The 19,509-nt window shown below is 47.9% G+C and overlaps 5 protein-coding genes across 8 annotated transcripts; 3 read left to right on the top strand and 2 right to left on the bottom strand.

Moving 5' to 3' along the window:
• Positions 1-40: 40 nt before the first annotated feature.
• On the bottom strand, positions 41-6,742 carry LOC122625177. 2 transcript variants are annotated; one of them, XM_043805143.1, is made up of 8 exons: positions 6,400-6,742; positions 6,175-6,342; positions 5,941-6,115; positions 5,569-5,872; positions 4,470-5,441; positions 1,514-4,394; positions 752-1,451; positions 41-632 (listed from the first exon to the last, which is right to left on the bottom strand). In XM_043805143.1, exons 1-8 carry the CDS (start codon positions 6,443-6,445, stop codon positions 479-481), a joined length of 5,400 nt encoding a protein of 1,799 aa, XP_043661078.1. In that variant the 5' UTR covers positions 6,446-6,742; the 3' UTR covers positions 41-478. The 2 variants fall into 2 exon arrangements, with proteins under 2 accessions (XP_043661078.1, XP_043661077.1); XM_043805142.1 differs by having other exon boundaries at positions 1,514-5,441.
• A 329-nt stretch (positions 6,743-7,071) lies between these two features.
• LOC122623889 (la-related protein 7) lies at positions 7,072-9,208 on the top strand. The gene is made up of 2 exons (XM_043803258.1): positions 7,072-7,421; positions 7,481-9,208. The coding sequence occupies exons 1-2, from the start codon at positions 7,151-7,153 to the stop codon at positions 8,995-8,997; spliced, it is 1,788 nt and encodes a 595-aa protein (XP_043659193.1). The 5' UTR covers positions 7,072-7,150; the 3' UTR covers positions 8,998-9,208.
• A 40-nt stretch (positions 9,209-9,248) lies between these two features.
• On the bottom strand, positions 9,249-10,418 carry LOC122624340 (TM2 domain-containing protein almondex). Its single transcript, XM_043803843.1, has one exon. It carries the CDS (start codon positions 10,331-10,333, stop codon positions 9,488-9,490), a length of 846 nt encoding a protein of 281 aa, XP_043659778.1. The 5' UTR covers positions 10,334-10,418; the 3' UTR covers positions 9,249-9,487.
• A 231-nt stretch (positions 10,419-10,649) lies between these two features.
• LOC122623701 (dual specificity mitogen-activated protein kinase kinase dSOR1) lies at positions 10,650-13,376 on the top strand. 2 transcript variants are annotated; one of them, XM_043802999.1, is made up of 4 exons: positions 10,650-11,168; positions 11,813-12,443; positions 12,698-13,024; positions 13,092-13,376. In XM_043802999.1, exons 1-4 carry the CDS (start codon positions 11,059-11,061, stop codon positions 13,203-13,205), a joined length of 1,182 nt encoding a protein of 393 aa, XP_043658934.1. In that variant the 5' UTR covers positions 10,650-11,058; the 3' UTR covers positions 13,206-13,376. The 2 variants fall into 2 exon arrangements, with proteins under 2 accessions (XP_043658934.1, XP_043658933.1); XM_043802998.1 differs by having other exon boundaries at positions 11,804-12,443.
• Positions 13,377-13,785: 409 nt separating this feature from the next.
• On the top strand, positions 13,786-19,356 carry LOC122623062 (kelch-like protein 5). Of its 2 annotated transcripts, XM_043801977.1 has the most exons (6): positions 13,786-14,441; positions 15,912-16,955; positions 17,026-17,233; positions 17,292-17,414; positions 17,480-17,716; positions 19,022-19,356. In XM_043801977.1, exons 1-6 carry the CDS (start codon positions 14,182-14,184, stop codon positions 19,112-19,114), a joined length of 1,965 nt encoding a protein of 654 aa, XP_043657912.1. In that variant the 5' UTR covers positions 13,786-14,181; the 3' UTR covers positions 19,115-19,356. The 2 variants fall into 2 exon arrangements, with proteins under 2 accessions (XP_043657912.1, XP_043657913.1); XM_043801978.1 differs by lacking the exon at positions 19,022-19,356 and having other exon boundaries at positions 13,788-14,441; positions 17,480-18,067.
• Positions 19,357-19,509: the final 153 nt, after the last annotated feature.

The following is a 19,509-nucleotide window of genomic DNA, read 5'->3' as shown; positions in this document are numbered from 1 at the left end:
TGCGACAGCTAGAGTGCCATTCCCACGAAAAGTCTAAGGATTGGCTTGGTTAATTCCTTATATTCTCTTTATCGGATACAGTACAAAATCAAATCATAATATTTTGTTCGGGCAGGGCCTTAGTAATACGAAAAAAAACGGCTCTTAACAATTAAATCAACTGGCTATCAATATACAGCGCTATATATTTCTATATATGTACGAATGTGAATAATGAAACATAAATTAGTGATTCTTCTGGGATTCTCTTGTGAATGTTGTGTGAGCAGGTGGTGCTGCTCCGTCTTAGCTTACAGCGAAAAAATAAATACTTTAATATTAACGATCCTTGGTGCACACAGTAATTAAATTCACTTCAAAACCGGCTCCTTTACTACGCCTAACAAGAGAGCTTAAAAAGCTGAGAGATGTACTCCCGTAATTGCCAACGAACGATGTTCTAGGTGTGTACATGATAACAATTTCAATGGAGCTGGAATCAGGTGCCGTGGAGGTGCGAGAGTATCGACTCGATGTCCTCGATCTCCACGCTGTGATTCTCGCTCTGCGGCTCCTTCTGCTGCGCAGTGTTCTCTGAGTTTTCCTCGCCTCCAACTCCGCTGCTGCTGGTCTCTGCTATCGGAGCTGAATTGCTGTATGGATGAAAGAACGATATTATTATATCGGAAACTGATTCTTATTGATAAATATACAGAAATGAAATGCATAGTTTGATTACGCTTTTTTTTTGTTATATATGTTCACCACTTACATGGTGGCCACCTCCAAATCGTTCTCATCTTGCGGCTCACTCTTGGACGGAGGCTTCTCCACCAGCGGCGTAGACGTGGCCGAAGGCTGTTCTCCAGCAGCAGCAACTTCTGTTCCCGTTCCAATACCGCTTGTACTTGCACTTCCCCCTGTTGCTCCAGTCCCTCCACTATTGCTGGTCAGGCGGCGTATCCGCTTCTTGGGTATATTGCGAATGGCGCTGGCCACAGGTTGGCCCAGATAAAGCACCTGGGCACTGGCTATGCGCAGTGTATGCAGCTGGTCGTCATCGGTCATCAAGCGCATCTGATAACTTTTGAAATAACTAGATGGCTGACGTATCATCGGATTGCTGGACTTGGGTCCGTTGTCCGCATATGTAAAGTCAAAGGTAAAACGCTCCTGGCTGCTGCTCAGGCACATGTCCTGCTCAAAGTCGCTGTCATCGTGATCCGATTCGGATTTAGACGCCGGTGGATTCGGTTTGGTTTCTTCTATTGGTTGCTGGCTTTGCTGCTTTTGCTCGGGGGATCTCTGCGTTGATTCCGCCTCGGCTACCATGGGCAGTGCCGGGGCGTCGGTTGTGGTGGAGGGCACCCTTGCCTCGACACGTTTCTTGGCCGGTTTCTTGGTATTTGTCTTGGTGCTGGTCTTCGTTGTACCTCCGTCAGTGGGTTTGGAGAGATCTTCCGGGGCAGGAGCTAGTTTTCAAGAGACAATATATTAATTTCAATACATATTTCATTAGATCTTAAATACTTACTTTTATTTTCGACTAGGCGCGACGATCGACGCATACAGATCTTGGCCGGCTCCCCGTTCTGTGACTTCTTCGGGCGTCCACGTTTTCCAGGCGCAGGCTGTGCCGCAATTTCAACCGCTGCTCGATTTACTTTGGGTTTGATTACAGTCGGTAATGGCTCCTGTTTTTTGGCAGAAAGATTCAGGGCCATGAGCAGGGCGGGATCCAGTTTGCTGGCTGGTGGATTTGCTGGCGCATCTTTGGGGGCAACGACTGGCGGATCAGGAGCCTCTGTGGACTCTACTTTCTGATTTGGTTCTATATGCTTTCTAGCTGCTTTTGTTTTCAGTGGCTCGACGTGTTCCCGCTTTTTCGGAGATTTTTGAGTGCTTGGATTGGCCAATTTGGCATTTTCACGCATTGCAGTGAGCTTCTTGTTGGCAGTCTTTCTGCCTTGAGCTTTGATCGGTTGCGATTGCTCCTTAAACTTGGCCATTACACGTTGGCGCTTCTCGTCCAGCTGCTGGCGTTGGTGTTCCTGACGGATTGCAGAGGCCGTTGAAGGAGCGGCAAATATAGGATCTAATGCCTCAGGCGGTGGCGGCGGAGGAGCAGCTGGCGGAGTTATAGGAAGCGGCGGAGGCTGAACAGGAGCAGCCGCCAGTTTTGGAGGTGCCGGTTTTGTTCGCTGTTCTCCACTGGTATTCGCCTCCTGCGTCTGCTCCTTGCTGGGTGTCAGCCAATTTCGGATAGGATATCGGACCTCCCCATCCTGGCTAACTAACTGACCTGGTTGACTGTCGATGGCCAACATAGGGAGAACTGCATCCTCAGATCCGGCTGCTTTCAACCACTCTTCGTCTTCCGTGCTGCTGATATTCGATAGGCTGTCTATGCTTAGTAGCCCTTCCTTTTCCTTGCTACACTTTTCGTCGACATCATCGTCGTCAGCCTCTTCCTTGCTGCTTTCCGCCTTTCCGCTGTGAGAACTTAGCGAGGATGAGGAACTTGATGATGAACTGCTGGAGGAGCTTGAGCTCGAGCTGGAAGACGACGACGAACTGGTTGCCGAGGAGCTGGAATTACTGGATCCTTCAATGATTGCCTCGGGCAGCCCAGGCAAAAGTTTATAGTGCGGTAGCTGCTGCTGATCGGAGGGAAAAGAGCCAGCAGCAGCAGATTCCGCACTGTCTACGGCCTCGCTGCCAAAGGATCGAACACGTCGAAGGACGGCGGGCTCCAAGGACAGGACAACGGGTTGCTTCACAGCATCTGGTGTCTTTTCCAAAATCGTTTCCTTCTTTCCACCATTGTTTTCGGGTTCCTTGACATGTTCTTCAATCTGCTTCTCTGGTCTTTTGGGTGTTTCCTTATTGTCCTCGGGATGTTCGTCCTGCTGATTAGGACTTTCCTTTGAATGTTCCATTTCTTTCAGATGTTGATCCTTCGGTTGCGAAAGTTCGTCCTCTGCTGCTACCTTTTTCTCCTTTACCTTAGTCCGAACCTTAGGTTGTTTTTTCTCCTGCAGATCACCCCACTGTTGTATTGCGCACTGCGCATTTGCATCGGTGTGTTCCGCTTCATCCGGACGATAATAGGAACTGCCCGAAGAGTATTCAGTCTTGGCAGCGCTGCCTATCGGAGTACCGGGCATCTGCCCAAAAGGTGTCAATCGAAATCCGGGTGTGATGGCGCTCAACTGCGGCGTATCCATAATACTTTTGGTGTCCGAACCAAAGAGAAAGCTGCTACTGGGCAACTTGCCGTATGGCGTGTCCAGTGGTGGAATGGCCATGCCTGGAGTGGGTGGAATGATAGCGACTCCAGCACCAGCTGTTTCCTTTGATGTGGTGTCATCTTCTGCGGCACCGCTTGCTCCGGCCCCAATGGGAGATGCTTTAAACGGAGTGTCCAGGAGCATGGCCATGTTGGGCCGCGACAGTTCTGCCGCTAGAGCCTTCACTTGCTCCTGATCCTTGGCATGATTTTCTCCCAGCTCACTTTTCTTCTTCTGATCCTTCTCCTCGACCTCCACTTGGGTTTCGTCTATGGTTTCATCAATAGTTTCGTCTATGATTTCCTCTTTTGCCGCAAACACCTTTTTCTTTTTCAGAAGCTTTGGTTTCTGAGGAGTGATAATCTTGATGTTGATCTTCTCGGTGGAATCTCCAACACAGCGCTGCGGTTTCTTCGCCGGATTCTTAAATTCCGCTTTCGCCTTGACCATTGAAGCTTTTCGTGCTCTCGACGAAGCTGAAGTGGGTGTGTCCTTCTTCTTTGGACGCCTCGACCGACCAGAGGGCTTTCCCTCCTCGCGCTTGGAGTTGATCTCACGCAGCCGATTTTCAAGGTCAGAATTAGAGCCATTCAACTGGCGCTGCCAGGCGGCCATATCGTTTTCTACAACTTGTTCTCTAGTCGTGGAGCCTATCTCTGGCTTTCTCTCTACTTTCTGCTGCTCCTGGAGATTCTCTTTGCTGGCCTCAGCGCTGTCATCGTGAGCAGACGAAGATGCGCTGCAGGTTGGGTTATTCTTGGGCATAACTTTCTGCTGATCCTTTTCCGTCTTGCATTCCGATTCCGCCTGGGAGATGATCCGCTTGCAGGCCTTGACCGCCGCCTGTCGCTTCTGTTTTCTTTTGGGCGTGGCCACCAACGGAGGAGCCGGAGCTGCTGACGGAGCGGCAGCTGGAGGATGGGCTCTAATCACCGTCTGATTGCTGCACTCCTCCATGGCGAAGAGTGGTGGCACTCCTCCATGACCCTCATTAGAGCTTAGGTCGCAGGCTGCCTGGATGATCTCCACATGGTTAATAATTGGCTTCTCTTGGGCTTTGGCCAGCAAACCAGGTCGCCTAGTGGAGAGCGGCGTATTGGGATGCAGGACGACACCAGGAGGAACCTTAGGGGAAAAAGTTAATGTTCGTACATGCGAGGTTCTCTTTCGGGGTGTGGATAAGCTACGAAAAGCCTTTACATTGATTATTCCCGCAGTCGAGGGTGTCACTCTCTCCATGACTTGTCTTGAAGAATCCAGGGATGCGGGTGGAAACTTTCGTTGCTCCTCCTCCTGTTGAACTTCCGGTTGCTCTTTTGGCGTCGTTCCCTTGGCCGCCTTGTTTTCCACTTTAGCCGCTTCTTTTATCAACTGGGCTGGAGGATGAACGCTTGTGGGAGGGGGTTGTTTCTGGGCACTGTTGATAATAATGGAATTGGGGGGCAGCTGATTGGCAGACAGAGTAATCGGCTCCGGTAGTGATATCTCTATGTGCGAGTCATCAATGTTGGCAAAGGCGTCCGGCCCAAGTTGCTGGGCTACCCACTCGTTGTTCACCAGGAACGGAAGATGCGACAGCAATCCACCGTTTGAGAGGTACATGGGAAACGTCAACTGCCCAGTGGTGGCGTCCACACACACCTGACCAGCAGCCGTCGCCTCCACCTCGCTGAGCATTGACGCTGGGTCGGCAAAGTTAAGATTGAGGCCTTCGCTTGTAAAGCTGACATTGGACGTATCCAAACCAGCAACCATTTTTTGGACACTCTCGTTTGAGTTCAGTACGATAAGCTTGGAGATGGAGAAGTTGGGATCCGCATTGGTTCCAGCGGTGGCTGCAACGGCGGTGCGAATGATGAGCGGTGTTTGCGGTGGCACGGGATCCACGGACTGTTCGGTCGGAAGCACATCTCCAGCGGCTGCGGAAGCAACAGCATCAACAGGGTCTTCCTCATTTGGCGGTGGATCATCCCCGATTACCACCTCCTGTATGATGCGGTCGAACGAGGGATCCTTCTCGGTGGCCTCCAGTATGTTCTTTACTAGGCCGTCCAACATGGCGTCACAGCTTACTGACGGATTGGTAACAGTCACCGTCTGCAGCGCTACGTTAATATTCTTCACCAGCGTCTCCTGGAAGTCCTGATTCTTAATTATCGCACTAGCCAGTTCCTGGAAACAACGAAAATCGGATTAGTGTTGTCTTTTAGAATACATAATGATTGCATCACAAATTGGTAAATTAATTTAACACCAAGTAATGGTAGATGCCATTAAGCTGAAATGTTTTCCAACTTACAGGCATACTTTGCGGCGTGAGCACGAGAGGATTAGGCTCGGAACGACCTTGGCGCGGCGTGGAATTGTTCCGCGGACCAGGACCATTCGCCGGAGGTAAGTCCTCCTCCTCCTCCAAGTCCTCGGTGGCCGTGGTGCTCTCGCCATCCTCCTCCTCCAGTTCCGCCTCGCGGTCATCCTGGCTGCCTAGGAAACTCTGCCTGATCTTGTCGCGGTTGATGCTGCAGTAAAAGTGTGGCGGCAGCAGACGCGGTCGCTTGCTGAACGAAGGCGAGGAAATGCTGTTCACGGGGGAATGGGTGCGTCTGGGGAGCAAGGGTAAGAAAGCAATGCAAATTCAGATGTATTTGTGTCAGGGAAAATCTATAATTACAAGCGCCTTCTCTTCCGATGCGACTGCGATATGATGGTCTCGCCTGGGGTGCTGCTTTCGTTGGTACAGCTACTCTTTTCGCCGGTGGCTATCAGCTCGCTGACCCGTTCGGACAACTTGAGCTGCTGCAGCTGCATACGCGTCTCCAGCGGCAGCTTCTGCACGGCACCGGACACTGAAAAGAACGATTTTCGGTCAGCCTTAGAGGAAAGCCTAGGTAGCGTGCTAACTTACCCAAGCCTGTGATCTTCACATGCTCGCAGATGATCTCCTCCAGACCCCCGTTGAGGAAGTTGTGCGTCTGCAGGCCCTGTTTAAGGGCCAGGAACTCGTGGCGCAGGTGAGGCGATGTGCGACACAGAGTGTGTGCGGCTCTTTTTAGATTCTGGTTGACTAGGTAGCCTACAAATAAAACAGCATGAGTATAGAGCGTCAGGAAATCAGGCAGGGAAAACTTACCCAGGACCAAGCGAGCCACATCCGAATGCAGGACAATCGACTCCATGGCTGGACTTTGCGGCTCAGCAGAGCGTCACCATCCACTTAGCAAATTAAACACACAAGCGGCGCTCACTCGTTTTTCGCCTTTCCTTTCTTTTTTCGCTTGCGAGAATTTAGGTTTATTGGACGCGCCTAATTATGCCCGATTATCGACTGCTGCAGGGTTTAACACTAAATAGTTAAGTGGAATCGAACCAGCGCTTTAATTCGCGTGAGAATAAACACATTTTCTCGCCTATTCGCCGACTATTTTCGTTTTGTTGTTGCCGATTTGAGCCGCGCACTGTACAACACACATAGGTTAGCATAGCATCTGTGTTTTTTTTGCCGCCCGCCAAAACAACGCAGCAGGGTTGCCGCAGCGTCGAAGTATCGATATAGTCCCGTTGCTTGCGCTTGGCCATCAAACGTTATTAGGAACAGAGACAATAACAATAATAAACAACGTATAGAAATGGGACAAGAGAAAATCTTGTACCTTTATTACAAAAAAAATAAGCAGTGTTTTTGTTTCTATTGATTTGCTTCAATATGTAATTATAGGCTTCCGTAGTAAGAAGCCGATATTCGCTTAACTATCGATATGGGAATGCGCAAATACCTGACATCCCTGCAATTCACAACTAGACGGCGTTGCCAGATGGTGGAGAACCCAAAAACCAATTGCATATTTAATTCTTGATTTGGATTACTGGTGAACCAGCATACAATGGCTGCCAAAAGCACAGAGAAGGAGAAGGGCGAGGGCCAGGAGCCCGCGACACCAGCGGAGAAAACCGATTCTGCCGCGCCCACTGAACCAGCTGAGGAAAATGCCAAGGAGCCGGCGACGGAAGACACAACGCCGGCTAAGAAGGACGGGGGACGCAAAAGGAAGAGGCATTTGTTTAATTCGATTCGCGGCCAAATGGAATTCTACTTCGGTGACGCCAACTTGAGCAAGGATAGATTTCTTCGGCGCTACGTAGAGCAGGACCCGTGTGAGTAGCTAAGGTGCTTCACCAACAAACAAAACGCTGATCATGGTATTCTTATACAGATGTACCTCTGGAAATCTTTCTCACTTTCAACAAGATCAAGACGCTCACCCAGGATGTGCAGCAAATAGCCAAGGCACTGAGCAACTCCCAGCTTCTGGAGCTGGACGAGACCAAACTGAAGGTCAAGCGACGGACCAAGCTTCCGGATCAGCGCGATGTCAACGACAAAACCTTGTATGTAGAGGCCCTGCCTGCAAACGCCACTCACGATTGGCTGAAGGAGGTTTTCAGCCGCTACGGACCGGTGGCCTATGTGTCCCTGCCCCACTATCCGGGCACAAAAAAGATCAAGGAGTTCGCCTTTATCGAATTCGAGAAAAGCGGGTCCGTGGAGAAGGCTCTCAAGGCTTTTGCACAGATACAGGGCGTTTTGTCCGTTGAGACCGATCCCAGCGAACTGACCAGCGTGCGTTCCTTTCAGCAACAGCAGCAGTTACAACAGAAAGCGGAGCAGCCGCAGGCAGAGACTGATCAGGTTGATTTGCCAAAGCGAAATCTAAAAAGGGAAGCCACCGACAAGGATCGCGAGGAGGTACACGACGTGAAACGGGTTAAGTTAGAGGAGAGCCAACCCAGCGATAACTCTACCGCTGAGGAAACAGCGAGTGAAACGGATGCGGAGGCCACAGCCGAAGCCTCCGAGCAGGAGGGCAAAGCAGAGGCAAGCGATGGCGATGGAGCTGCCAAAAAGCGTCGTCGCAAGCGCAAGAAGAAGGCGATTGTGGATAAGCCAAACATTGAGCCTAGTGCCCTAGAGCTTAAAGTGCTACCCAAGACCAGTTGGAGCAGTCTGCGGAACAAGTACTTAAACCTACAGCGTCGCCTCGTCAGTGAGGCAAAGAGCAAGCTGTGGCGTGAAAATCACCCGCAAAATCAGCAGCACCATCATCAACAACAGCACAGCCACCAAAACCATCCGAAACCTTCGCAGCTACCCGAGGTCGTCAAAGAGGAGGAAACCGGGGGCGAGGTCCCTAGCGATGGCGGTGAAGCTGCAGTGGAAGCAGCGCCTGTGCCAGCCAAGCGTCGCAAAGCGGTACATAAGATGAACATGAATTTCTACGGCGCCGGCGGCGTGGAATCCACAAAATCCGAAGAGCCTTCGCAGGAGCGCACGCCGCTCTTCAAATACGAGCCCGGACTGATTGTGGAATGCTCTCTGCTGGAACCCTGCACCAATGTCAAAGATTTAAAGGCTGAACTGCGCCAGTATTCAGATATTAAATATGTGGATATCAAGGAGGGCGATCAAGTGGCCCTATTACGTTTGGGAACGCCTGCCGCAGCCGAGGAACTGGTACGCCAGGTCAATTGTGCCGAGAGGCAGCTAAAAGTGCTCTCTGGCCAGCAGGAAACGCTCTATTGGCGCAAAATCGAGCAGGATCGCGAGGCAAAACTCTCGAAAAAGGTGCGCGTGCAGCAGAAACGCGGTCGCGAGAAAGTGGCCAAACTGCTGGCGAAGCACATTAAATTTGATGATGGCGATGATGAAGTACAGACGGCCGCCATGGATTGAGTCATCTTCCAGTTGGGGGTAAGTCTGGATTTGAGGGAACTCTCATTTTTAAGCTACATTAATATATAAATGTAAGCGAAGAAGCACAGAAATTTAGCAGATGCACATTTCATAATAATAGAGAAATAATATAAGAATGTCTGTTAAGAAAATGAATTCTTTAAAAGAAACTGCCTAGAACAATGAAAATAAATCCGCTAATTAAAACAAATCGTTTGATCTTACAGGAACAAGAACGAGATGGTTATATGTTCTCTTTCACTTATTTATTAATACGATCTAAGAATGATAAAAGGACTTCGTAACATTGTGCTAGATAAAAGATACAAAAAAAACTTGTAGCGTAATAGAATACATTTCCTAATTATTTATATACAGGTTTCTTGTCACGATCCCTTCCTCACTTTTAATGGTTAAATATGCATTTGTAATTATGTACACGGTAATGGAAAAAGTTATCTTATGATCTATTAACCCCTGTAAAACTAAACTATATGTAAAGTGAGCCATCCGCCGGCCCCAAATAATGCATCGAGATGAGCAGGACATCGATGATGGTCCAGACGCCGAGGCCGCCAAAGCTAAACAGCTTTCCAATTCCTTCCTGCCAGTGGCCCAAATAGAATCGATCGGCACCAAAGCCGCCCAGTGTGAGGCTAATCAGCAGAGCTGTGCTCCAGCGATAGCCCTGCGTCCAGTTGCAGCGCAGGTTACGGGTAAAGGATCGATTACCAAGACAGAGTACATCATGGTGCACGGTGCAGTTGGTACGAAATAGTTTATCCGTCGCCGAGTTGCAACTGGAGCGCTGGCCACAGCTCTGTTGCCACATTTCCGTTTGGTAGCAGTATCGGCAGTTCATTTGTCGCTGAAAACTCCGTTCGCCCAGGCACTGGACATTGTTGATGACCTCGCAGGTGACATTCAAGTCCCGGCCGTAGATGCATCCATGGTTGTAGTTGCATCGGATGCAGGGAAACTGCAGGCGATCGCAGGGCGTTTCCATATCGTACGGGCACAGCATGTTGTTGTTCCCATTGCTACTGCTGCTGCTGCTGTAGGCAGTTATGTTGTCCAGGAGTCCACCGGCTCCTCCTCCGCTCTTGGCCACCATGCTAGACACCAATGGCGGCACATACACCTCGTTATCGTTGGCATTTCCATTGCCGTTGCTTGCATTGCTGTTGTCCTTGTGATCGCCTTTTGCGTCCGATAAATCCATCTGGTTGCCACCGCTGGCCGTTTCGCTGTTCCTGATCCCCGTCAGCACGAAGATCATGATCAGGACAATGGCCGATCGCATGTTGACCACAATGCACTGCCGTTGGAGCCTCATTTTGGTCAGATGGAGCTTGGAATTCGCCGGATATGTTATTGTTTTTTCTTTTAGCAACTAAGTGTGGGTGGGAAAGTGTGACCGTATACGCGTGGCACGAAAATGTCAACCGCGAATGCGTAGGAGAAATCTGTTTCTATTTAAAAATCTATCGAAAGGTTAAAAATATGCCTTGTCGCAAGTAAATTAAACAGACCAATTAGTATATCTATCCATTGCTCTTCGTAACAAATAAAATATCTCTTTACTTTGTATTATGTGTTCATTGATCTCTTCAGTCGTAGGAGTATATTAACGGTATTTGGTAATTGCGGCATCTGGTCACACCGCACCGTCTGCGAAAAAAAATCCAAGAGTCGGCGATTTTGCCAGATTATTGCAAAAATAATATAAACTATCAGTTTGCTGTTCGTGTGATCGGTTCGGGTGTGTTAAAGTTACGCGCAAAGCGAGGAAATTGTGCAAATTCACCAGCGGCTGGACACACAAAACGGAACTTTTGCATTTGGCCTCCCTCCGCACGCCCCCTCGCCGACGCCCCTCGCCCCTCACACCCTTCATTCGTTCCTCGGACGCCGCTGTTCGTTGTGCGTTTTGTTGTTGTTTCCACTGGAAAACTCTCGATTTGTATTGTTTCTTTTTTGTTATTGTTGTATTCTTTAACTTATCGGTAACGGATAACGGAATCGTGAAATATATATAGTAGTATATACGAGTATAGTAAAATGTCGAAGAACAAGCTGAATCTGGTGCTGCCGCCGGTAAATACGGAGGCAACTGTTGCCGCCGCCACAGTGGCGCCGACGCCGCCGTTCAAAACCCCCTCGGGCACAGAGTAAATATTATACATAATATCCCTTAATAAATTACTGGTTTTTTGGCCACCCATACTCATCCGCCTTACCCCCGTCCCCTTCGCTGTTTCCCATTCCCTGACCCGTTTTTGGTTTCTCACTAAGATAAGTAAGATAATCCTGTAGTTTTGCTTGTCAGGTGGGTAATTAATATCCATCAATTGATTCAAGGAAGCACCATCCCCCTGGAAAGAAAGAGACGGTCGCAGAGAAAGAGCAGATACTCTCTCTTTGTTGGTGTGGCTTGTGCTCCTTTTATGTGTCGCACGGGTACACAGCGAGAAAGAACTGACTGAGTTGTGATACACTGAATTGTGATACAGTAAACTTTTTTTTATACATTAAAGAGATGAAAAAATCAGATTCGAAGATAAATGCTACAAACTGCAATTCAATATCAATAGTTCTGCCCATTTACTCAGCACCAAAATGTAGGCAACAATTTTGCTGTATCAGATAACAAATGCATGTGTATGTAATTTTGTAGTTTTACTATCATTAGGGAAACTTGGACCCGCCTCACTTCCCATTCCATACTTTCAAATCCCATCCATTGCCTGCACATTTTACATTTTCGTTTTGGATCGCAAAAATTCATTAAGAGGTTAAATTAAAGCACACACAGTTTGCTGGGGAAGCCTAAGACGAGCATCGATGCACTGACAGAGACGCTGGAGGGGCTGGACATGGACGACACGGAACGCAAGCGGATCAAGGTGTTCCTCAGCCAGAAGGAAAAGATTGGCGAGCTGTCGGACGAGGATCTGGAGAAGCTGGGCGAACTGGGATCGGGCAATGGCGGCGTGGTGATGAAGGTCCGGCATACGCACACACACCTGATCATGGCCAGGAAATTGATACATCTGGAGGTGAAGCCGGCGATCAAGAAACAGATCCTGCGCGAACTGAAAGTCCTGCATGAATGTAATTTCCCGCACATTGTCGGTTTCTACGGCGCCTTCTACAGCGACGGCGAGATCAGTATCTGCATGGAGTATATGGACGGGGGATCGCTTGATCTGATCCTCAAGCGGGCTGGTCGAATACCGGAGTCCATTCTCGGCAGGATTACGCTGGCGGTGCTCAAGGGCTTGAGCTACCTGCGCGACAAGCACGCCATCATCCACCGTGACGTGAAGCCGAGCAATATCCTCGTCAACAGCAGCGGTGAGATCAAGATCTGTGATTTCGGCGTCTCCGGCCAACTGATCGACTCGATGGCCAACTCCTTTGTGGGCACCCGTAGCTATATGTCGGTAAGTAGCTAGAAATCGAATTAAGATCTATACGGGTTTCATAAATTACCGGCCCGTCCAGCAATATAAAGCTGTTGCACAAGTTTTGAGTGCATTAAACTGCTGAGGGTCGATGATATCGACGAAAGTATTTTAAAATGCGTCAGGAGGAGCAGTGGAATAGCGAAACAAAGCATTCATCTATGCGTAGATGTTAAATATAGCCAACTATAAGAGATCAACATATATACCTAATTAATGACCCTTTGTTTTAGCCGGAGCGATTGCAGGGCACCCACTACTCCGTGCAGTCGGACATCTGGTCGTTGGGCCTGTCGCTGGTGGAGATGGCCATCGGCATGTACCCCATCCCGCCGCCAAACACCGCCACCCTGGAGTCGATATTCGCCGACAATGCGGAGGAGAGCGGCCAGCCGACGGACGAGCCCAGGGCAATGGCCATCTTCGAGCTGCTGGATTATATTGTGAACGAGCCGCCGCCCAAGCTGGAGCACAAGATCTTTTCCACGGAGTTCAAGGACTTTGTGGACATCTGCCTAAAGAAACAGCCCGACGAGCGGGCCGATCTCAAGACCCTGCTGGTAAGCAATCGCCACGACGCAATTTCTGCAGATATATATTCAAACATTTTCATCTGTTCTTCGGCAGAGTCACCCGTGGATACGCAGTGCGGAAGTGGAGGAGGTGGATATATCCGGCTGGGTGTGCAAGACAATGGATCTGCCGCCGTCGACGCCAAAGCGCAATACGTCGCCCAACTAGATGCCTCTGCATCCCGGCCCCCATTTTCTCTATCCTCCCATATCCACACTTGCTCTTTGTTCAACAGAGCGTTGACGCTGGGCAAAAACAACTGAACTATTATTATTATTATTATTAAATCGAAAATAAAGAAATCGAAGTCATACCATTTACGATGGCATGTTTTTATTATTTGCTTTGGTGTGTTTATTTTATAGAGTGCGTTCTGATTGCGTAGGGAATATATTTGCATCTTTCTAGGGTTTTTTAGTATGTATGTACATTAAAATTAAGGAATAACTTTTAAATTAGATAAATGCATGTAATGGAAATGGAAATATTAAATAGGAGAATTATTTGTAACGCACTTAAATTTCATTGAAGAGATTTCCTTTATTTAGATTTTGATGCATTTTATGAAATACAATTATTCAGAGATAAATATTTCAACGCACTGAATGGGAATCCCCTGTAGAAGATTATTTTACAAAATATACTGAAGGTATTTTCGGGTGCGAATTTATTTTGGGCACACTGAAAAAATAAATAAATCAATTCAGTGTGGCCAGAGTCTGTCACAACAGCTGTGTAATTTGTATATAAACACATAAACTAAACGCTCACACACACCGCACACATACACAAACACGGGCGCTCAGACAGCTTGATAAGCGATTTACAGTTACAGATCCAGCACGCAATTCCCGGCCAATTTAAACGATTTAAAGATCGCCAGTGGAAGAGAGCGGAGGCAACACCACCACACACGAACACACACACGCACACACATACGCGCACTGTGGCAAGAGCAGCGTTCTTTGTTGCAAATTACCGTTGCAGCCACCTTTTCCGCGCCACCCCCTCCGTTCCCATTCGCCCAACCAATCCACGATCCACTATCCGCGATCCGCCATCCGCAGGCCAGTTGCTTCCAGCCAGTGATCCGATGCAGACGTCTCGCTGAAAAGGAGCGCACAGCCAGAGCAGAAGAAGAACCATGTCGGCGGTGAACCAGAAGGAGAGTCCCAGCCGGGACTCGACGGCCTCCACATCCGGGCACATCTCGATGCTGGCGGACAACACATTGGAGTCGCTGTCGCGGGACTACAGCCTGGGAAGCTTGAACTCGGCGGGCAGCCAGGATGAGTTTTTTCGGTGCCGCGACCATGCGGATAATATACTCAAGCGGATGCAGCTCTACGTGGATAGCCAGCAGCTCTGCGATGTGGTCCTAATCGCTGGAATCGATGGAAAGAGGTGAGCGCATTGAATTCGGATCGTGGAACTACTATTCCTGGTGTCCCTGCATTGTAATCGATATTGGAAGTCGGCTATTTGTATTTGCAATCGCTGGAAATGATGGTCACTAAACAGTGGGGATCATGGAACTCCTAATGCCCAATGCCAATTTCCCATACCCTTTCCACGAAGACAAAGGAATGGAATATGGCATTTCAAATTGGAAAGTTCATTAGCGATTCCCGCCCGCTTCCTCTTCATCCCATTCTCCATCTAACCCCTCCTCCTCCCCCAGCTGACCTTCACTTGGGTTCTTTGTCTGCTCTCTTTGCTTTTTGTTGTTGTGTTGTCTTTATTATGTCCCCAACGCAATTCCAACAGTGCACACTCACACGCAAGATAGTAGCACCACGCACCACCAGGAAATGGAAATGCAGCTGCGGGCAGAATAATAGCATCCAAGAAATGCAAATACAACTGTTTTGCAAATAATTGCAGGGAAAAAATGTTTAACAAATCTGGTTTTTACTTTCGAGTGCTTACTGAATTTCTATTTACACAAATGTTCGTTTTGGATCAGCTTAAGTTTACTTATCTCCGTGAACATGCTGACGCACAAAGTTAATTTATTGGGTTTTATTATTTTGACAGTAACTGCATATTTACAAAATTAGCTTTTAACGCTTAAAACGATCCAAAAATTATTGGGTAAGACTTTAAAAGTAGTTGCTACAGTTTTACTGACGATCGAGGTTTACTTAACATTAGTTACGATTCAGCGTTTATTTTTGCATTGTTATGAATTACACCATTGTTTATGTCTGAGCCGTTAGCAATTTGTTTACCTTATCAACAAATGTGTCGATAAGCAGACGTTTTGTTTATAAAATCAATAATAATGGTAATTTGGACAAACTTAATTAAATCAACTGGGTTAAGTTGAAGAATAGATAATTACTTGCATTTATCCTTACGCAAAATACTAGCTCCTTCTCTTATGACCGCTGCTGTGAGCATTGTTGCAACAGTGCAGAGGAAGAGAAAGACAGAGCAAAAGAGATCCCGATTTCGAGCTCCAAAGAGCGAGAAAGAGAGCCTCCACATTATGTAGATTTAGTTGTTGTTCTTTTAACAATGGCGATGCAACGCAACTGAGGGGGAAATATCCGTCTCAAGAAACAAAGACGAACACAGAGAGGCAACAACAACTGCAGCACGGATACGGAGCAAGATACAGATATAACGACGATTCGCGATCCGAGTGCAGTTGCAGCGCAGCTTTATTTGATTTCTGCGCCCGCTCGCTGCACTCAACCGGTTTTGGATCGTGAAAACCTGTCGATCTGTGCCATGGTAAACAAAGGGAAAAGAACCCACCAGCGCACAGTTGCGGTCACGATAATAGTGACACCACGAGCTAATGTTTCTTTTGATTGACTCTTGCGAAAGTACACACCTTACCAAGTATATTCCACTCTAATCTTTTAGGGTGCCCGCCCACCGCCTGGTGCTATCGGCGTCGAGCGCCTACTTCTCGGCCATGTTCACGGGATCGCTGCGCGAGACCAAGGAGCAGGAGGTGACCCTCGGCGAGGTGCACGGCGATGCACTGCATCTGCTGGTCCAGTACTGCTACACCGGCTTCATTGAGATGCGCGAGGACACCGTGGAGACGCTGCTGGCCACCGCCTGTCTGCTGCAGCTGAACGCCGTGGTGACCGCCTGCTGCAACTTCCTGGCCCGCCAACTCCATCCATCCAACTGCCTTGGGTTCGCCTTCTTTGCGGAACAACAGAGCTGCACCACGCTGCTGCGTTTGGCGCAGGCCTACACCTGCCAGTACTTCATGCAGGTGTGCCAAAACCAGGAGTTCTTCCAGCTGAACGCCGATCAGTTGGGCAAGCTGCTGAGCAGCGATGATCTCAATGTGCCCTCGGAGCAGGATGTTTTTCACAGTCTGATGTCGTGGGTGCGCCACGATTCCCCTGCCCGTGAGCAGCACATACCGGAGCTGTTGGCTCTGGTGCGACTGCCCCTCCTGCAGCCGGCGTTCATTATGGACCACGTGGAGAACGTGTGCAATGCCAACGAGTGCCAACAGCTGGTAATGGAGGCCTTCAAGTGGCACCTGATGCCCGAGCGCCGATCTCGGATAGCCACCGAGCGTACCACGCCGCGCAAATCCACAGTGGGTCGTCTCCTGGCCGTCGGTGGCATGGATGCTCACAAGGGCGCCATCAGCATCGAGAGCTACTGCCCGCGTTTGGACAAGTGGACACCGTGGAAGCACATGACCGGTCGTCGCCTGCAATTCGGCGCTGCTGTCATGGAGGATAAACTAATCCTAGTGGGCGGACGTGACGGGCTAAAGACCTTGAACACCGTGGAGAGTTTGGACCTGAATACGATGGCCTGGGCACCGCTCAATGCCATGGCCACGCCCCGTCACGGACTGGGCGTGGCGGTGCTGGAGGGTCCACTCTATGCGGTGGGCGGTCACGATGGCTGGAGCTACCTGAACACCGTGGAAAGGTGAGAGGGCAAAGAATAGAAGAATATGTATATATGCATAATTATGCAACTGAGTAACCAATATTTCCAGATGGGATCCCATTGCCCGCACTTGGAGCTATGTGGCGCCCATGTCCTCGATGCGTTCCACCGCCGGCGTGGCTGTCCTGGGCGGTCGACTGTATGCGGTGGGCGGACGTGATGGTTCCGTCTGTCATCGCTCCATCGAGTGCTACGATCCACACACCAACAAATGGAGCCTTCTGGCGCCGATGAACAGGAGACGCGGCGGCGTGGGCGTGAGTATCCTTTAGGCATATTCATAATGGTCTTTCTCTTAATTGCCTGTCCTACCAGGTGACGGTGGCCAATGGTTTCCTGTACGCCTTGGGTGGTCACGACTGTCCGGCCAGCAATCCAATGGTCTGTCGCACGGAGACGGTGGAGCGCTACGACCCAGCCACCGATACCTGGACTCTGGTGAGCAGGGATTGGGTTACGGGTTGTCATCTCCTCAATTCTCATCGTTGTTATCCATCCCACAGATTTGCTCACTGGCCTTGGGCCGGGACGCGATCGGATGTGCCCTGCTAGGCGATCGCCTGATCGTCGTCGGTGGCTACGATGGCAATCATGCGCTGAAGAGCGTGGAGGAGTACGACCCGGTGCGGAATGGATGGAACGAACTGGCGCCCATGGCATTTGCAAGGGCCGGCGCCTGTGTTGTGGCGATTCCGAATGTCATACCGCCGGCGGCCCAACAGCCGCCGCCCAGTGCTACAGTTTAGTCTAAACCCACTCCACTTTCGGTTGCAGTGTAGGCTCGCTAATTGCATTGCTTATTTCGGATAAAAGTGTTAGCTTTTTGGAAACGATTTGCATTTACCAACCAGCCAAATTTTTACTGTATTAGATTGTATTATACATTCAAAGAAAATCGTATTTGATACCCATTATTTGGGTAGAACTTTATAAATTCCATTAAATGCTAGTAAATTTGTCAAGATGTGTTGCTCAAAAATTAATGCAGACAAAGTGTAGGTTTATAAATAATAGATTTCTTTTATTAATCTTACGAAATCAAACATTCCACATTTGCAAAAGATATTTGATTAAATTTACTAGTTCATGTACACCATTTCCTTTTACTTGTAGACATTTAGGGACTTTAGAAAATAGTTTCATAAGTAGCTACCATTTGGCCAGAAAGCGATGCACTTAGCGAGAGCACACTGTACCCAATTCTAAAGTAGTTGTTGTTACTGTTGCTGTGAGCTGCTCGTGGTTGTTGCTCGTGTTCCTTAACCCGGAAAGTTTGAAACTGCAGCTCACCTCGCCTCGCTCTCGTCTGTGTTCTGACATGAATCCCTGTGGTATGGCATACACCCAGAACTCACCCACTTTCCACACACCCGAACCCAGTATTTCCTCCATAACCCTGCTCTTTTCGGCTTAAACCTAAAAATAAGTAAATCAAAAAACACAAACAAGCTAAAAAAAAAAGAAAGAAAAATCAGTGAAATCTCATAGGTTTAATGAAGTGCATGTTGCGAGGCTTCCAATTCCAATCTAAAATCGATCCCTAGCTGTAATTAACCAACGTATTTTACACAGTACCCTAGTTTTTAAAAATTCTCCATTCCACTCACTCCACACGGTGTCGTACGCTTCACACACTGCATGCCATCTCGCTCGCACCGGTGTCGGGCCCACATTCCATGTGCATAAATCGTATAAACATATATACATATATATCCTAGACAAGACTGCGCCAAGCCAAAATTCCAACAAAAACTAAAAATTGCTCATTTTTGCATGTGAAGTGTGCGAAACCATTAACCATTAAAAAACAAAAAACGAACGAAAACAATCAAAAAGACAACTGCAATTGCTTAGTTTTAGTTAGTAAATACGTATCCCCCATGGAATGATTAAGTTTCGACTTCTGCATCGTCATTTTGTATCGATATTACTTTTAGTAAATACTAGATGTGTGTGTGCGTACAGCGAGCATTTATTTCTAATTGTTTATTATGTTTTTATTTCTTTCTTTTCCCTTTCCCTTCGATTGCATTTAAAAAATAAAGAAAAAGAAGAAGTGGAAGCCAGTGAGATTGGATCCAATCTGCTATAATAGGCGTCCCAGATCTGTCGAGTTTGTCGACTACTATAACATGTAAATGCTAGACAGACAAGACAACAAACAAAGCAAACTATAAACTATAAATTATAAACATTTAAGCCAAGCTGCAAACAAAACAAACAAAAAAAACACAAGAAAACTTGACGAAAAAGAAAAACAAAAAAAAAGAATCCAAATATTACGTATTATTTTATATTTACACATATATATATTTTTACACAAAACATACACTGCAAAATGTATACACTTTTGTAATAAAATCGAAAATAAAACGCTTAATGCGATTTTGGCGGTTAATCGGAGGAAGTTCTTTAAAATGGAAAATTTTCTCGTATCTTGTTGAAATTTAATTATTTTCAATACTATATTTAAAAGATCTCAAGTATTTATTTTAAAAACTGTCTTATTGGAAAATACGATTTTTTTTTTAAT

Source organism: Drosophila teissieri, chromosome X (genome assembly GCF_016746235.2).
Source record: "Drosophila teissieri strain GT53w chromosome X, Prin_Dtei_1.1, whole genome shotgun sequence".
Lineage (NCBI taxonomy): Eukaryota > Metazoa > Arthropoda > Insecta > Diptera > Drosophilidae > Drosophila > Drosophila teissieri.
Note: the sequence above shows the minus strand (reverse complement) of the source record. Positions and strands in the feature narration are given on the sequence as shown.

What these genes read in the sequence shown, in the direction of transcription:
- LOC122625177 (XM_043805142.1), bottom strand. Translation starts at nt 6,445, where the DNA reads ATGGAGTCGATTGTCCTGCATTCGGATGTGGCTCGCTTGGTCCTGG. An exon ending in TCACGCCGCAAAGTATGCCT is followed by an intron (nt 5,442 to 5,568) that starts GTAAGTTGGAAA and finishes CGTTGTTTCCAG; the next exon opens with GAACTGGCTAGTGCGATAAT. An exon ending in GCGCCTAGTCGAAAATAAAA is followed by an intron (nt 1,452 to 1,513) that starts GTAAGTATTTAA and finishes CTTGAAAACTAG; the next exon opens with CTCCTGCCCCGGAAGATCTC.
- LOC122623062 (XM_043801977.1), top strand. Translation starts at nt 14,182, where the DNA reads ATGTCGGCGGTGAACCAGAAGGAGAGTCCCAGCCGGGACTCGACGGCC. An exon ending in GCTGGAATCGATGGAAAGAG is followed by an intron (nt 14,442 to 15,911) that starts GTGAGCGCATTG and finishes CTAATCTTTTAG; the next exon opens with GGTGCCCGCCCACCGCCTGG. An exon ending in AGCCGCCGCCCAGTGCTACA is followed by an intron (nt 17,717 to 19,021) that starts GTTTAGTCTAAA and finishes TAAAAAATAAAG; the next exon opens with AAAAAGAAGAAGTGGAAGCC.
- LOC122623889 (XM_043803258.1), top strand. Translation starts at nt 7,151, where the DNA reads ATGGCTGCCAAAAGCACAGAGAAGGAGAAGGGCGAGGGCCAGGAGCCC. An exon ending in CTACGTAGAGCAGGACCCGT is followed by an intron (nt 7,422 to 7,480) that starts GTGAGTAGCTAA and finishes ATTCTTATACAG; the next exon opens with ATGTACCTCTGGAAATCTTT.
- LOC122623701 (XM_043802998.1), top strand. Translation starts at nt 11,059, where the DNA reads ATGTCGAAGAACAAGCTGAATCTGGTGCTGCCGCCGGTAAATACGGAG. An exon ending in AAAACCCCCTCGGGCACAGA is followed by an intron (nt 11,169 to 11,803) that starts GTAAATATTATA and finishes GTTAAATTAAAG; the next exon opens with CACACACAGTTTGCTGGGGA. An exon ending in CCGATCTCAAGACCCTGCTG is followed by an intron (nt 13,025 to 13,091) that starts GTAAGCAATCGC and finishes GTTCTTCGGCAG; the next exon opens with AGTCACCCGTGGATACGCAG.
- LOC122624340 (XM_043803843.1), bottom strand. Translation starts at nt 10,333, where the DNA reads ATGAGGCTCCAACGGCAGTGCATTGTGGTCAACATGCGATCGGCCATT.